Source organism: Paralichthys olivaceus, chromosome 19, assembly GCF_024713975.1.
Source record: "Paralichthys olivaceus isolate ysfri-2021 chromosome 19, ASM2471397v2, whole genome shotgun sequence".
NCBI lineage: Eukaryota > Metazoa > Chordata > Actinopteri > Pleuronectiformes > Paralichthyidae > Paralichthys > Paralichthys olivaceus.
The window spans coordinates 18,745,309-18,762,114 of NC_091111.1; the positions used below are offsets into that span (position 1 = coordinate 18,745,309).

The 16,806-nt window shown below is 47.6% G+C and overlaps 1 protein-coding gene across 2 annotated transcripts; it reads right to left on the reverse strand.

The window, feature by feature from the left end:
* Positions 1 to 433: 433 nt before the first annotated feature.
* Positions 434 to 16,806, reverse strand: cad (carbamoyl-phosphate synthetase 2, aspartate transcarbamylase, and dihydroorotase). 2 transcript variants are annotated; one of them, XM_069514969.1, is made up of 44 exons: positions 16,302 to 16,806; positions 15,483 to 15,622; positions 15,232 to 15,361; positions 14,857 to 14,999; positions 14,587 to 14,728; positions 14,329 to 14,500; positions 13,270 to 13,455; positions 13,066 to 13,175; positions 12,837 to 12,979; positions 12,582 to 12,713; positions 12,179 to 12,412; positions 11,868 to 12,089; positions 11,493 to 11,681; positions 10,609 to 10,733; positions 10,137 to 10,270; positions 9,767 to 9,879; positions 9,235 to 9,399; positions 9,056 to 9,141; positions 8,680 to 8,926; positions 8,444 to 8,542; positions 8,116 to 8,340; positions 7,777 to 7,959; positions 7,467 to 7,685; positions 6,961 to 7,128; positions 6,696 to 6,878; positions 6,441 to 6,545; positions 5,975 to 6,220; positions 5,805 to 5,886; positions 5,435 to 5,601; positions 5,181 to 5,345; positions 4,916 to 5,047; positions 4,601 to 4,802; positions 4,269 to 4,459; positions 4,012 to 4,152; positions 3,750 to 3,839; positions 3,509 to 3,647; positions 3,209 to 3,402; positions 3,048 to 3,122; positions 2,620 to 2,832; positions 2,368 to 2,493; positions 2,104 to 2,259; positions 1,866 to 1,967; positions 1,562 to 1,656; positions 434 to 1,256 (listed from the first exon to the last, which is right to left on the reverse strand). In XM_069514969.1, exons 1-44 carry the CDS (start codon positions 16,381 to 16,383, stop codon positions 1,157 to 1,159), a joined length of 6,693 nt encoding a protein of 2,230 aa, XP_069371070.1. In that variant the 5' UTR covers positions 16,384 to 16,806; the 3' UTR covers positions 434 to 1,156. The 2 variants fall into 2 exon arrangements, with proteins under 2 accessions (XP_069371070.1, XP_069371071.1); XM_069514970.1 differs by lacking the exon at positions 16,302 to 16,806 and adding an exon at positions 15,777 to 15,898.

Genomic DNA, 16,806 nt, shown 5'->3' on the forward strand with positions numbered 1-16,806 from the left:
TTTGTCATTTCTTTAATTTGTTGCCACGCGATAACGACGATTAGAGACTGAGCTCTCACATGATCTGCTAATGCATAACTCCAAAAAGTTATGCATCCAATAAACCTTTGAATAAAAAGATGGAACTATTGGACGTGGGTCAATTTGTTTTCTTAAATCCAGTGATTTTAAATGAGAAGGCAGATAAACTTAAAATAAAAACCTCTGAACTGCACCTCCGAGCAGCAAAACTACAACATTTTGTGAATCCCTGAACGTTTAAACTTTAACAAATATATATAATGGATAAGGAAAGTAATGTTACACCTCTCACATCTTGAGATGGACCTGTTTCCAGTTTAATGGTGAAACCCAAACATTTAAATTTCCTGTTTCCTGACATCACAATGTGTCACGTTGCTGTGGAGGACATTAAAAACAACACAAACCACACTTGGGAAAAGTTTCCTTTTATTATTTATTTCTCCACATGATACAGTCGTTCACCGACGTCCCATTTAGATTTGTTTTTAAAAGGTTTCCCCCCGAGGACCATCATCTCTCAACCTGTGAGTCATTTGTTTCCACCTCCAGTTAATTCTACACACTTAAGGAAAGAAACGTAGCAGAAGAAACAATTCATACAAGACAAAACAACGGGCACAATTATTGGTCGGGATAGAGTACGCTCTATAAAATGCTGGCAGACATTTTCTCATTCCTCCCTTTTGAACGTGCGAGCTGGTCCCTTTGCGGTTACCTACAGTCGAGTTTGTACCGGAGCAACCGGAAAAAAATCTAGATCATCAAGAGTCAGAGCAACGACAACGATATTACTGATTTCAGTGCCTCCTGTTCTCGTCCAAGCAGCTTCTTCTCTCTCACCGGCAAACGAACGCTCCTTTAACCATCGCTGGCAAACAGACGAAACACAGAAAAACGTTTTTGGAAAATACCAAATGTGTTTTAAGATATATAAAAAAACCAAAAAAAGAACAGTTGCTGAAAAAATATAGTAATTTTACAGTTGACAGAAAGATAACTGGAGAAAAGCAGCGTCATGTTACGGATACAAATCATCGAACACCCCTACAAAGCTCGTGCTGTCGATTGTCTTATAATCAGGGTTGAACATGAAGGTGCCAACACTTGTCACTCTAACTGCAGCGCGTGGATCTTATCTGCCCAGTACGGTGGCCAGCAGGGCCATTCGGATGTACATGCCGTTCTCCGCCTGACGGAAATACGCTGCCCTTGGGTCCGTGTCCACTTCGGCACTGCGGGAAAAACACAAAGGAAGAAAAATAAGAATCAGATGGAGAAAGCAGTAAAATAATCTACGATCTGATCTGATATGGGGCCATTTCAGTTGGATTCTAATATATTGAAAGGTCAAATCAGAGGATTAGCTCCTTTTCTGTTTTTCATATTATTTCAAACTGCTGGTCTGACATAATCAGACATTGATGGTGCATTCAAGTGCTTCTGGAAAGGTGGGATAAACACCTTGTTTAGTCTTGTCGAATGAGATTCGATCTGAAACAGTGAAATGTTTCTGTGACGACGTCTCACGGTGTTTTACCTGATTTCATTGACTCTCGGCAGCGGATGCATCACCACCATCTTCTTCTTGGCCACAGTCATGATGTGAGGAGTGAGGATGAACTGACCGAAACACTGTGGGAGGAGCAGCAGGGACACAGCCGATTGGATAAAAGATTCTAAACACACTGCACACATTTCCGAGTTTACGCACGTCATTTAAACTTTTCTGAAGATTGAAATATGTTTGTTGAATCAGACGTTCGTACAATGAAATTCTGGATATGAACACGAACCTCTGAAGAGACAAAGCAAAGCAGTGACATGAAGTAGAGTTTACTCACAGCCTTGTACTCCGCCTCAGATGCAAACCTCTCTTTCTGGATCCTCGTCATGTAGAGGACGTCGGTCTCAGGCAGAGCTTCTTCAATGCTCTCGAACTCCTCCTGCAAACCGGTAAAAACACATCATCCCTTTGGTTTGAATCGTTGGTCAAACTCTTCCAGTAACATAAGATTTAGATTTTTTAAACAAATGAAAACATTCAATCCTTGTCCTCAACATTTTCTTTGGTCTTTTCACCTGTTTGATGCCCTTTGAGGCGACGTAGCTGATGATCCCTGTCGGCATGTGGAGGTTTCTGGGCGCCACGTAGCGCAGAGTGATGCGGTACTGTGTCAGCAGTTTGGCGAGGGAATGAACTGTGCGGCCGTGTTTCAGATCCCCAACCATAGTTATCTGAAAGCACAAGAAAAAAACATTTATGATGACGAGTTTTCTACAGGAAGCTTGTTCCAGGTTAAGATTTCTGAGAGGATCAGGTTTTAAACTCCGCAGGCCCCTCACCGTCATGCCGTTGACTGTACCCAGCTCCTCTCTGATGGTGAAGACGTCCAGCAGGGCCTGGGTCGGATGCTCCCCGACTCCGTCTCCAGCGTTGATCACTGGTTTACGGCAGTGACGGGACGCACCCTGAGGGCCACAGAGCGAGATGAGTTACGTGAAGACAACACTGAGAACAACTCTTGCTGTTAGCAAGAGAACGTCACTGAAGAATTTCACGGCAGAGGCATAAATGTCTGGCCGCGTTGAACCCACCTCCACAGCTCCAGGCATTGGGTGTCGGAGCACCAGAACGTCAGCGTAGCAGCTCATGGTCTGAACCGAGTCGGCCAGAGATTCTCCTTTCTGCGTGGACGAGGTGGATTCACAGAAGTGGATGACGGAGCCACCGAGACGCTGCATGGCCGCCGCGAAGGAGCTGCTGGTGCGAGTGCTAACCTCGTAGAACATAGACGCCATCACTTTACCCTGGACAAACAAAAACTCTTTGAGCTGTGTGGACAGCAGCAGTAGCAGTAGTAGAAGTAGCAGTAGTAGAAGTAGCAGTAGTAGCAGTAGTAGTAGTAGTAGTAGAAGTAGCAGTAGTAGCAGTAGTAGTAGGGAGTCTTTTGATCTGTACAGTTCAGCTTCACTCCGTCAGTTCCACAGTTCCGTATTTGTAATTTGAAAACAACATGATGTACCTTCAGGATTTCCAGGCTTCGCTCCTTCTGAACCATCATACGCAAAGTGTGGGCAACGTTGAAAAGGTGTGAGATCTGAAACACAGAGAAAAGCCTCTTACACATTAGACAAAGTTTTGTTATTCTTAATACAACTTGTGTGTCATCTACGTTGTGTGTACCTGTTCTTTGCTGAACTGCTGCACAGACAGGATGTGCTGGCCGATCAACGGGTGCAGGAAAGGAGACGTCTGGAAGTGGGGCGCCTGTCCAGCGAGTATCTGAGCCGGCACTGACTGAGGGGAGAGCAGCCGGGACAGAGGGGGAGGGTGGCTGTAACCGTCAACCGTTAGAGCCGCTGGAGGAAGCATCATCTCTGCAGAACAACACAGTGCACCAATTATTATTTGAATTATTTCAAAAGTTAAATAAAGAAAACTTCACATAATATAATACATAAATATGTAAGAGTAAAGAAGTACCCGGTGGGAGTCCGGGATCAGAGGCGCGGTGGGTGCGGGGGGGCAGCAGGTAGCGGCCCTCTCCGGAGCGCCGGGGGCTCGATGCTCGAGTTCTTATCGGGCCTTCACGAGGCGGAGTGGGACGAGTGTGCTCTGGAGTCTGAAGTACAGGAAGTACAGGGAACACGATACATTTAGAATCAATGCACCCAGGACTGGTGCAGGACGTCTGCTGAAATATGATTTTATTCACTATTAATACCATAGGAGCTTCTTTGACAGGCTCGGGAGGGAGCATGGCGGCCGTGGTCCACGTCTTCACATCTTCACCATAACCTGGAGGTATCAACACCTGAGAGAGAGCGAGAGAGGTTTAGATGTTAGTACTAACGTTGCTGGATGTTAGGGGTTGTATTTATTTAGCATCTTTTCATTGTTAAGAAAGTTTCTATCTGTTTATTTGTGAGATGGATTATGTCAAAACTAATGCACAGGGAAACAACGTGGTCCCGATGAACTCTGACCTGTCCGTCGATGTAGGCCACCTCTCCTCTCAGAACCACACGCCGGACTTTACCCTTCACCTTCAGACCTTTGAAAGGCGTCCATTTGGACTTGGTGAACTGCATGGCCGGAGGAATCACCCACTCGTGCTCCAGGTCCACCTGAAAGCAAAGAAACTCGATACTTCAGTGACCAAGATCCAAGTATGATCATTTGTCTGTGTCCAAAATAATCGTCAAAGAAACTCATCATCGTTGTTGTCGTTACTCGTGTGTACCTCTACGTAGGTGTTCTCTTGGACGGGGAGGTTGAAGATCTTGCGTGGGTTGTCATAGAGACGTTTGATAATATCGTCCAGAGTCAGACGTCCATCGCTGACCGCGGTCAACAGCAGCGGCAGCATGGTTTCCAGGCCGGGGTAACCAGGAGGAGGACGCTCGCTGTTCTTCTCCTCAACAGAGTGAGGCGCTAACGACGCATCACAGAACAAAACGTCATCACATGTTCTCTCTTAATGAAGCGTGAATAAACCTGATCACTTTAAAGACGACTCGACAATCTAACCTTCACGTTGACTCACAGATGGACCTGTGGTCAGTGACGACTCACCGTGGTCTGTGGCGAAGCAGTCGATGATGTCCATGTTTTCCCAGAGAGCTTCCATGTCCTCCCGGGCTCCCAGCATGGGTCGGACCTGCGCTCGTCCATCACCAATGTCCAACACATTGTCCTCGCACAGGAAGAGGTGATGAGGCGCCACCTCACATGTGACCTGGATGCCCTTCTGCTTGGCCGCGCGGATGATCAGGATCTGACAGGAAGAGGAATTATAGATTATATTAATCCTCATTAAGAGTCTGGGTCGTAACAAGTATGAAATCATGAAGAAAATAAAAAGAACAAATATTCTAAGCAGTCCGTTACCTCCTCCTTCTTGGCGATGTGGCAGATGTGGACCGGGCGCTGGTAGAGCTGAGCCACCATCAGGATCGCAGCGACCGTCTGCTTCTCAGCGTGAGCGACGATGGGCATCTGCTTGGGCCACTTCTCAAAGTGCTTTAAACAAAAACCACACAGTTACTTTCTCACCTCGGACAAACCCCCGGCCGGTCTTTATGGAGATGCAGCTCCTCTATTGGCCACGAGATGCTGGCTGTAAATTCCCAGACTGCTTCAGGGCTTCTCTTACCTCCATCCAGAGAGAGACGTTGTCCATCTTGAGGGTGGAGTACGTGTCGTTCAGGTACATCTTCAGACCGACCGCCTGGCTGGCGATGGTCGGCAGGATGGCGGCGTTGTCTGAAGCGGCGCCCAAATACAGGGCGTAGTCACACCTGCAGCCGGCTCGAGCAAGCTGACAACACAACCCAACAATTATTCTACTTAAATCACACACAGATTCAAAACAAAGGAATTCGGGATTATATCCACATTACTTCCTACCTTCTGAACCAGGGCCAGAGTGTTGGCGTCAGTGATGGCCGGGGAGGTGTTGGGCATCGCACACACCATGGTCACGCCTCCTGCCAGAGCGGCTGCGGTACCAGAGGAGAAGTCCTCTTTATGTGTGGCACCAGGCTCGCGCAGGTGAACGTGGACGTCGATCAGGCCTGATGATCAATCAAAAAAAACCACACAAGAGTTCAGTTTGAAACTCTTCACCTGGTTTCTCACATCTGTAAATATAGGATTCTCTATATTTGGGCTTCTGGAACCAGGGTGTGATTTTAAAATGCACTAGTCCAGAAACAAAGTCTCTACATCTTGAAGCAGCACTTCAACAGGGTTTCTCCTGCTGCTCGTCGAGACTCACCGGGGAGACGGACCAGCGTCTGGGATGCCATGCTGTCAATGTGAGTCTTCACCGGTGGAGATGAACCGACCTGACGAAGAGCCTGCAGCACATCCATGCATCATTGTTACTCCGACTCTACGTTGTCACTTCATTTTGAAAAAGTAAAAAACAAAACAGAGACAACCAACCTGAACAAAGAGCTTCGTGCATTTAATATCGATGATGAGCGGGACAGAGTAGTCGATGGCCATGCGTCTTGTCCTGTAACCTTTGGTGACGAAGGAGGAGAGTCGACGACCTCCGCTGTTCCTCATGGAGAGGTTGATGACCAGGTCGAAGTGGTTTTCTTCCAGGTAGTTCATGATGCTGCGCTGCTTCTCTCTAGTGGGACATTCGCTTTCTTCCTCCTCGAACGGCCAATCCACCGCCATCACCTGGAGAAGGACAGAAGGGTGACGGTGCTTTTTTCAATTTACACATAAACAGATGTTTTTAAAGCTGTGAATCAGAGAGAGTTTGGAATTTGTACCATCAAGAATAAATGCTCTCTAAACAGCGAGTGTACAGTGAATCATGCTGTTAATCTGGGGCCATTTTCCTGAATTACAATTGAATATATTTTTCCTGCTAAACGAGAAGCATCTTTATCGTCACCTTGACTCCGTGCTCGGTGTAGAAATCAGCGGTGCCCAGACTGGCGTACAGGTCGTAACCCAGAGACTCCAGCGCCTGCACGGTGGGCAGCAGCTCACTCTTGTTCTGCGATCACACAAATCATTCGTAAAAGAACGTCAGTAAAAAATCCATTGTACAGCTCAGTAACTTAGGTAAACTTAACTTGCATGTTTTGAGTCTGGATCACAGTATTCTTATCTGCGAAGACACCAAACATTCACACGGCACAAGTACCTTATAGCTGCCGATGGAGAGCAGGATGTTCTTCTTGGGGATCTTGAAGCCTGTGGAGAGCATGGCCTTGAGGTACGCCTCATATCTGTTCTCCCCAAAACAGGCGACCTCTCCGGTGCTGGTCATCTCCACGCCGAGCACCACGTCAGCTCCGGCCAGCCGAGAGAATGAAAACTGAGGAACCTGAAGTACACGTGACACGCGGTTAGGAGGAGAACATGACGGGCACTTTCTCAGGCTGACTCCTTTTAATCCGCTCAGTTACCTTCACTCCTACGATCCCCTTCCCTCTCATCAGGCCCACAGGCTCCAGGTCCTCCCCCATTATGAGTCGTGTTGCCAGGGCAACGAGGTCCACACCCAGGGTCTTGGATACGAAGGGGAAGGAGCGGGACACCCGGACGTTGCACTCGATCACCTTCAGTTGGTCGTCCTGTTACAGAGGTGACACGTTATTAAAATCCAAGTACTGATAAGGAAAATGTGATATACCAGTGTCACAATGAAACCTCACACACAAAATAACTCAGAGTACTTTTTAAACCAACAACCAGAATTTATGAGTTGGGGTTTGTCACATTTCTAGTTTACTTCACCGGTGGTCAAGAGGACATGCAATGCTCAAACTGATGGGGAGCGCCCTCTGCTGGGTCACAAGGCAAACTACTTCAGATGGTCTAATTCCGAGGACGAACCCTAACCCCCGCTATGATTTATCTATACTTCTCTGAGTAAAACCAGAAGAGTATGATCTTCAGTAACGTTTCTCACCTTGGCGATCAGCTGCAGATTGAAGGGTCCGGTGACCTGCAGCTCTTGGCCGATGGCGTGAACGATGAGCTTGATCCTTTCCATGGTCTTCTGGTTGAGGTCCTGAGGTGGCGTCACCAGTGTGGCATCGCCCGAGTGAACGCCAGCATTCTCCACGTGTTCAGACACCGCGATGGCCATCACGACTCCGTCACACGCTACCGCGTCCACATCTATCTCCTGGGAAATGCACAAAAAATAAAATAATGTAACATACACATTTAAACATTTCTACTGTTTTGTAGTACCATCTTTTTTTTTTTTTTCAAACCTTAGCTTCCTGTATGAATTTGGAGATGACGACAGGGTGCTCCTTGGACACAGCCATAGCGTTACTCAGGTATTTCTCAAGGTCAGTGTCGCTGTAGGCCACATTCATGGCTGCTCCGCTGAGAACGTAGGAAGGACGAACAAGGCAGGGATATCCCACCTTCTCACAAAATTTCACAGCAGACTGGAGAAAGAGGAAACGGGATGGAGAGGGATGAAAAATGTAGGAAATACTTAAATCCCAGTACATAGAAAATAAACCGACTATAAGTTTTACCCATCAAAAGTGTGGATCGGACATTTCTAAACTACGGTCTGATTCAAATCCACTCGTCTGTACCTCAGTGTCGGAGAGCTCCTTCCACTGTGGCTGGCTGATGCCGATGGTGTCCAGCATTCTGGAAAACTTGAACCTGTTCTCAGCGCTGTCGATGAACTCGGGCGACGTCCCCAAGATGCGGCACAGCTGACGGTGCAGCGACATGGCGATGTTGTTGGGCAGCTGGCCTCCCATCGACAGGATGACCCCCTCTGGGTTTTCCTTCTCGTAGATGTCCATCACCACCTGGAACGTGTACACTTGTTAATCCACAAGCCAGACGGGGAAGAAAATAGCACGAACACCTGAGAGATTTATGCAAACACACGGTCGAGCACAAGAGTCTCACCTCAAAGGAGATTTCATCAAAGTAGAGGCGGTCACACATGTCATAGTCTGTGCTGACTGTCTCAGGGTTGTAGTTCACCATGATGGTCTTAAAACCCATCTGCAATAAATGGGACAACAAGGTTAAACATTCAATGAGTTATAGTCAAAAGAACAATGTGACTTTCAAGTTCAACACACAAATAGAATCTTATAAGCTGCACCGGTGGTGATTTGATGAGCTCACGCTGGACGTACCTTCCTGAGCTCTGTGATGCAGCCCACTGCGCACCAGTCAAACTCCACACTGCTGCCGATACGATACACACCGGAGCCGATCACCATGACGTGCTGGTCGTCGAAGCTCAGGTCGTTCTCCGTACCGTGGTAGGTCAGGTACAGGTAGTTTGTGTGGGCGGGCCATTCGGCAGCCACTGTGTCGATCTGCTTCACCACAGGGAGGATGCACCAATCGTGGCGCAGCTTTCTCACTACCAGCTCCGTGCTGTGGGAGGAAAAACCGACCAAGCTCAGACCACATATGAACAGGAAAAAAAGATTGATCTACGTGACACAACCTACGCTGCTGCGCTTTTATAATGTGCACTAAAGACTGTATGAGTTCCCGACCAACCTCTGTACAGCCAGCGCGATCTGCTTGTCCGAGAATCCCAGCTGCTTGGCCTTCCGCATCACATCTGGAGGCATGATGCTCTCCATCTGGAAGAGACGACACAGAAAGGTTTGAACAAAATGTCACACAGACGAACATTCTGCTACTTTTCCAGGAAATTTCACTCTAATCGCTCTCACCTGGTTGTAAGTTTCCAGCAGTCGCTCGTGGTCGGCGATGTTCTTCATCTTGTGCAGGAACCAGCGGTCGATCTTTGTGAGCTCGTACAGCTGGTCGACCGTGTAGCCGTCTTTGAACGCCGCCGCCAGCACAAAGATGCGTTTGTCCGTGGGACTCTTCAACTCCTGGAGGACAGAAAGGGCGAGAAGAGGGAATCATCTTCTGGAGTAGACAGCTGATATCCAGACCAAGTCTCTGTCTCGCTGTTTGACACAGTTTACAGTCTGACTAGTTTCCGTTATCACACAAGTTGAAGTTTGACCAAAGCAAACTGGGACCGGAAGCTTCTGGTTTCTGTTCCTAAAGTCGTGTCCCCCATCTACAGATTCATTTTTTCATGTGTTCATTCTTTTAGGAAACACTTCAATCCTGTTTTCCAACAGATGATCATATAATCAAACAACTCACCACAGGTTTAAGGATGAAATTAAGATAAGAGGCACAGGTTTAAAACAAAAACTTCACAAGAGACAAGCTATTTTTTTTTTTTACCGTTTCAGAGACAGGTTTGATTGTGTGGTCGAAGCCGACACAGTTCTCGTCCACCATCCTCAGAGCTTTCTGGAAGGCCTCCTCGAAGCTGCGGCCGATAGCCATCACCTCCCCTGTCGAGAGAAGTTTAAAACGCTGAACTTCATAATATCAGCTGTAGTATATAAGATATTTGACAGAGCCGATGAACTGGGAATTCATTGTATCGCCACTGTGCTGTTTCTGAGATCCACGCTGTGTTGACGTGTCGATGAAGAATAATACAGTTTCATAAATAGCAGGTTACGGTGGGGATTTTAAATATTTGTTTCTCTTTCCAGCACCAAAGCAAAGAAAATAACAACTGCGATAAACCTTCACTGGCTCTTACCAACACTCTTCATGGAGCTGCCAATCGTGGTGGAAACCCTGAGGAACTTGCTGAGATCCCAGCGAGGCACCTTCACCACACAGTAATCCAGACTGGGCTCAAAGTTTGCTGTTGTGGAGTTGGTGACAGAATTTCTACAAAAAGAACATTTGCCCTTTATTCACTAAAGAATCACAAGATGTTTGTTTTAAGCAACGTGAACTGAAAAAATCCCGACAAGACACAGAGAATGAAAATACGACTAAAGCGAACAACGTGCTCAAATGAACACACATCACACAATACCTTCATTTCATCATCCTCTTCTAGAAAATGCTTTTTAAGTTATAATATTGAAAGACAGTTTACTCTACAAACAATCATCACAACATTTAAGAACTTGAGACAGTTTAAATATTCGGAGCTACAGAGACAATTCAGTTCACATCAGTCTTCTGAAAGTGTTAAGGTTTGATGATCTACTATAACGTACTTGAGCTGAGGCAGCGGGATCCCCAGGCCGAGTTTGGCTGCAACGTAGGCCAGAGGATAACCAGTCGCTTTACTGGCCAGGGCCGAACTCCGCGACAGACGAGCATTCACCTCGATGATGTAATACTGCGAAAACATCACACACAAAGGTTTTAGTGTGTGTGTCTCTGTGTGTGTGTGTGTGTGTCTCTCTGTGTGTGTGTATACGTGTGTGAGGCCATCCTTGAAAGGAAAGAAAATACTGTCCCACAATTCTTTGCTCCAGCAGCATTTAAAGCGACACAACCTTGAAGTTGCACCTGGACACACCCACGTAAATATCTGATAGAATGAACGGCTGTTTTATTCTCATGATGCAGAACTGATGTGAATCCTCACGTCTGTCTGAGCTGCTGATTTCTTCTCTGTCACATCTGTCCAGTCAACAACAAACTCATTTGTAAGAGTATAGAGGATCTCGAAATGTTCATCACAACAGTATCTTCATTACCGATATTTCCACAGACGTGACGAAACCAGAATTACTGCCTTGCGGTTGTTTGTCTCGGTCGGCAAACGTTATTTCAAAAGAGAGAGGTCATCGTTAATATTTTTTTTTACTAAATTTGAAAAGATTCTGTCGAGGGCCGTTCTCAAGATAACGAGTTCAAGGGGAAAATAAAAGAGGTTTGGGAGGTCACACAGACTTTGACCTCCAAATTCTAATCAGGTCATTCTTGTGAATGTTTGTGCCGAATGCAATGAAATTCCCAGCAGGTGTTCATCTCTGGCAGTTTGTGTGGGTGAGAGAAAGCAAACTGTGGGTGTGTGTGTGTGTGTGTGGGTGTGTGTGTGTGTGTGTGTGTGTGGGTGTGTGCATGTGTGCGAACAAGCCACAAACAGTACCTGTTCCGATTCAGGGTTGAGAGCATACTGGATGTTACACTCTCCCACGATGCCGAGGTGCCTGATGACTTTGATGGCGGTGTTCCTCAGCATGTTGTACTCGTGGTCGTTAAGCGTTTGACTCGGCGCCACCACAATGGACTCCCCAGTGTGGATGCCCAGAGGATCAATATTCTCCATATTACACACCTGCGTTACACAGGAATGAAAGCAGACACACACACACACACACACTGTCAAATATCACGAGACACCTCTTGCTATATTTAGTTGTTCTGTGAAAATGTTTAACTTATCTATATGTTTGATTTAGTAATGAACCTCTGCGACGCCGGTTTCTTTGCTCTTAACAACTCGGAAGTCGTCTTTACTCACAGTGACACAGTTGTCGTAGGCGTCTCGGACCACCTCGTACTCGATCTCCTTCCAGCCTTTCAGGGATTTGTCCACCAGGACCTGGGAGGTGTGCGCGAAGGCTGACGTCACCAGAGAAGTTAGCTCCTCTTTGTTGTTGGCGAAGCCTGAACCCAGACCTCCGAGAGCGAACGCTGAACGGACCAGGACGGGGTAGCCGAGGCGTTCCGCAGCGGCCACCGCCTAGCAAAGTGAAACAGTTGAATTAAGGAACTAAAGCGAAGCCATGTTTTGGTGAATGGAAGTGAAGAATCTGCGCCGCTTCTCCGCACCTGCTCCACGGACAGTGCTGCTTCGCTGGGAGCGACATGTTCGTTGATCTCCTCCATTTTCTCCACAAAGATCTTCCTGTCCTCGGTCATTTCGATGGACGACACCGGAGTTCCCAGAACTTTAACTTTATACTTCTCCAGGACGCCGAGCTTGGTGAGCTCCACTCCACAGTTCAGCGCCGTCTGACCACCGAAGGTCAACAGGACACCGTCGGGTCGTTCATTTTTTATCACCTGTGGGAAGACACAAACATTTTTTACAACACATTTCAAGTCAAGTAGACATGGTCAGGTGAGTTTAGTTTAACTTAACCTTTAGTTAAGTTGCCTGTCCATGAATTTCAAAATCCTCATATCTCCATTTCAGAAATCTCATTATATCGACAACAGAGGAAACTCGTACCTGAGTGACGTACTGTGCAGTGAGGGGCAGGAAGTAGACTTTGTCAGCCAGGCCTTTGGACGTCTGGACGGTGGCGATGTTGGGGTTGATCAGCACAGTCTGGATGTTCTCTTCTTTCAGAGCCTTGATAGCCTGGAACACAAAACTAGATAACATCAGCTGGGACATAGACCAAGCGCGTTTCTTCAAAATAATATGTTGATTAAATTAGATTTCTTCTCAATAGCTGCACTGTTCTCTTCTTCTTTTACAGACCTGGGAGCCGGAGTAGTCAAACTCTCCAGCTTGGCCGATGGACAGTCCACCAGAGCCCAGGATGAGGACCTTCCTGGGTCGGGACACGTCCTCGGGCTTCGGGGAACCCGGGAAGGTCAGGTGATCAATCAGTCGCTGCTTGACTGACAGGGTGGGAAAAAAAAAGAATTTTTAGTTGCTCTTCATAAGACGCTGAAGTAAAAGAATAAAAACTTTAAATTATTTGTACCTGTTTTTGTAGCGCTGCCCCCTTTGTGGTCCTTCACAGTGTCGAGGAAGACATCGAACAAGCCGACCAGATCTGTGGGACCAGCCATGTGCTCTGGATGGAACTGAACACTGGAGCCAAAATAAATAAATCACATATTTCAGTCACAAACGAGGTGTATGATAGATAAACTACATCCTGGCCTCCCTGGACACATAACAGTACCTGAACATGGGATGGATGTTGTGTATGATGCCCTCGTTGGTGTGATCATTGGCGTTGGTGAAGAGGACGTCCCAGTGCTCGGGCAGAGTGTTGGGGTCAACAGCGAAGCCGTGATTCTGACTGGTGATGAAGCAGCGATCGGTTCCCTGGTGGATGCAGGGCTGGTTGTGGCCTCGGTTACCGTACCTGAGAGTGAAATACGTGGGGTTAACATGAAGAGATTCTAATGAGGCGTTATCTCGTGTAGAAGTTGTAGTTTCTATTCCATTCCTTGTAAATATATATATCAGCCACTAACAGCCTCAGAAAGATGCTTGATATCGTCTCATAAACACCTGAATCACAGAACTAAACCACTACACCTCTGTTTTTGAGCTGAAATCCAACATGTTCAGGTATTTAGACGTGTTTGAGGTCCAACACTGTAACAGTCCTGTTGTCAGCTGCAGATGGCAACAAAATTCCAGGAGCAGGTTGCTGGGAACATTCCCTGCCCGCCCTGACCTTCACACGGAGCCTGATAAAGCAGCCGAGTCAGGGGAACAAAACCTCTCAAACCCACAGCGAGAAGCCGACCGTCCTCTGTCTTGGCTTGTTTGTTTTGTCTTTTTCATAACACGGCCGGTCAGTCCGACGCTGCTGTGCTCGTACAGGGAAGCCCAGACTGCTGAGAACAGCAGAAATCTGCATTTCACATCACAACTCTCCCAAAAGAAAGAGTGTGGATGTGACCGTCTGTGTTTCTACAGGAGTTGGAAGAGGGTCCCTGGTATCTGGTCTCTGAGAACAGTTACATCTTTGTCCTGTTCCAAAGAATCCTCCATGATGTTAACATGCTTTTCACTTTACAGACTCATGAGACGAGTGTGTGTTATATACAATGTCATCGTTTTCATGATGTGACTGATGAAACCTTGATTTTTGTAAACCTTGGTAATTCTGTCAGCTCTTCAGACAACCTTCACGTTGCAGGTGGTTGTTTTCAAACTGATGTTTAAGAGTGTATTTTCATTCAGCACCTTAGGTCTCAATTAACAGAGTCGTGTTCGAGGTACTGACTTCATCTTGTACGTCTTCGCTCCGATGACCAAAGAGAGCAGCTGGTGTCCGAGACAGATCCCGAAAACTGGCTTGGGGTGATCCACGCAGATGACCTTCCTCATGTTTTTGATCGTGGCCTGACAGAGCTGAGGATCCCCGGGGCCGTTACTGATGAACAAACCATCAAATTCTAGAAAAGACGAGAAAAAAAAAAAAATATTCCTGGATCCAACGTTTCATAATCTCATCGATACGCAGCAGCAGCGTGATACTGACCTGTGCTGTCCAACGGGTGGTTCCAGGGCACGACAGTGACTCGGGCGCCTCTCTCAGCCAGACAGCGGATCTGGTTGTATTTGATGCCGCAGTCCACCACTGTGATTCGCAGACTACCACTGGGGTTAAACACTCTGGGCTCCTAAAGAGTCACGGGCAAAGATTTGTGTGTCAGGATTCCGGATTATTCACAAGAAGGATTTTAATTTAAAAGGCTATCAGAGAGATGTCTGTGCTGGTGTGAGTCACACCGTCATGCGGGTGCGTTACCTTCATGGAGACCTCCTGGACCAGGTTCCTGTTGTCAGGGTTGTCCAGGGGAATACTGTCCTCAGGAGTCCCGTCCATCACCAGCTTCCCCAACATGGTGCCTTTCTCTCGGATCCTTTTGGTCAGGCGGCGGGTGTCGATCCCTGGAGCGCATGGAAAATATGGTCCGATGAAAAGTGTTGAAAGTATCTCATATGATAAAATCCTCACCAGTGAAGCAGGAGAACACTTAACCCCATTATTTGTGATATTATAAAGTCTAGAAGGTGCATCTTTCGTTTACAAAGACCTTCATGCTATTCCATCATTTTAATTCCACATTTCCCTTATCAATGTCTGAAACTATATCATCTGTCGAGCTTCAAGAGTTCTGACCTTGTATTCCAGGGATGCCTTGCTCTTTGAGCCACTGGTCCAGTGACTTGACTGAACTCCAGTGACTCGGACTGTCCGCCAGCTCTCCGATAATCAGAGCTGCGGCGTGGATCTTAGACGACTCAAACCACTGAGCGAGAACGAGAAAACACATCACTGTGAGGTGTTTGCATGAGCTGCTCGTCAGCAAAATCCAAAATACAGACGTCAGCGCTTTTTCAATTTGACTGGAACTTATAACGGACGCTCACCTTGCTCAGTCCAAAGTCTCCGTCCTCGTCCTTCGGCACCCCGTAGTTGCCAACCAAGGGGTAAGTGAGGGTCAGCAGCTGGCAGCGGTAGGATGGGTCGGTCAGAGCCTCGGGGTAGCCCACCATACCTGTCTGAAACACTAACCGACAAACACAACCATCAGTGCACGTCTCCCTGGCAGTTGTGCAATTTAATTTGTGTGCAATATATGTTATGTATTGATTTTAAAATATAGGACAAGATGGTGAATGACCCTTGAGCCGTTTGACGGTCTCCTGCACAATTCAAGTTACCATGTTAGCAGGTGTTAGCGGCCACCTGCGGATGTTAGGGACGTAACTTTAGCGCCACTAAGTGTTTTGACCTTGCGATCAAGGATACAGGCAGAATTTGAAGGTAGGCTGGAGGCACATGTGATGTTCTGCTCCTCAGGTGACGGGAATGAGTGGGTGTCAGAAATAATTCAGTGTTTAGGTTCGTATGGGGAGAGCCCTGAGGGGGCCCAGGGAACCACACGCGTTAGAAGCGCCCCTGGCAGGTGGCGCTACGGATGAACAGCGGCGAGAAGATGAAGCTCCATCTTTACCAGGAACAGGTCGACGTGACGTGCGTCAGAAGACCACGTTAGCTTAGCCAACCTCGAATCAACAGATATTTGAATGGAGTTCGGTGACGCGCACCTTCAGCAGCAGCAGCAGGTCAATAATATAAAGTTTTTTTTAGTTTTTTTTCTCGTGAAGTTAGCTGCACGCGCAGGTGGATTTCTCACCACGAGCCCGAACTAGCCTCAAGTTATAAACGAGCTAGAGTGAACTCACCAACTTCCCCGGACACGGACACGTCGGCTCCGAACATGCGGCCCCTGAACGTCGAGCCGTCCTCCAGAACCAGCGTAGCCATGTTTCGGGTTGAAGCTAACGATGCTAACGGAGCGAAGTTTACCGGGAACTGACTGGCGGCGGGGGGGGGGGAGGTTTCTCCGTGGCTATGACGATCTCCGATCTCCACGTGAACCTCACGCCGCGAGGAGGAAGAGGAGGAGGAGGAGGATGAGGATGAGAAGGAGGCGGTAACGAACGGGGAGGATGAAGAGCAGGTCTCGCCGCAGACAGAGAGGCAGAGGAGCCGCAGTGACGGAGGGAGACAGAAGAGGGGGAGTCAGTGGGAGAAGTGACCGGTCAGTGAGACGGGACAACCGGGGAGAGAGCCCCACACGCGCCGCCGGTAGAGCGGAAGATATCCCGGGGAGATGAGCGGCAAGTTAGACCCGGTAACACACCGCGTTTCCGGGCGGAAACTTCACAGTAAAAACCCCAAAGTCAC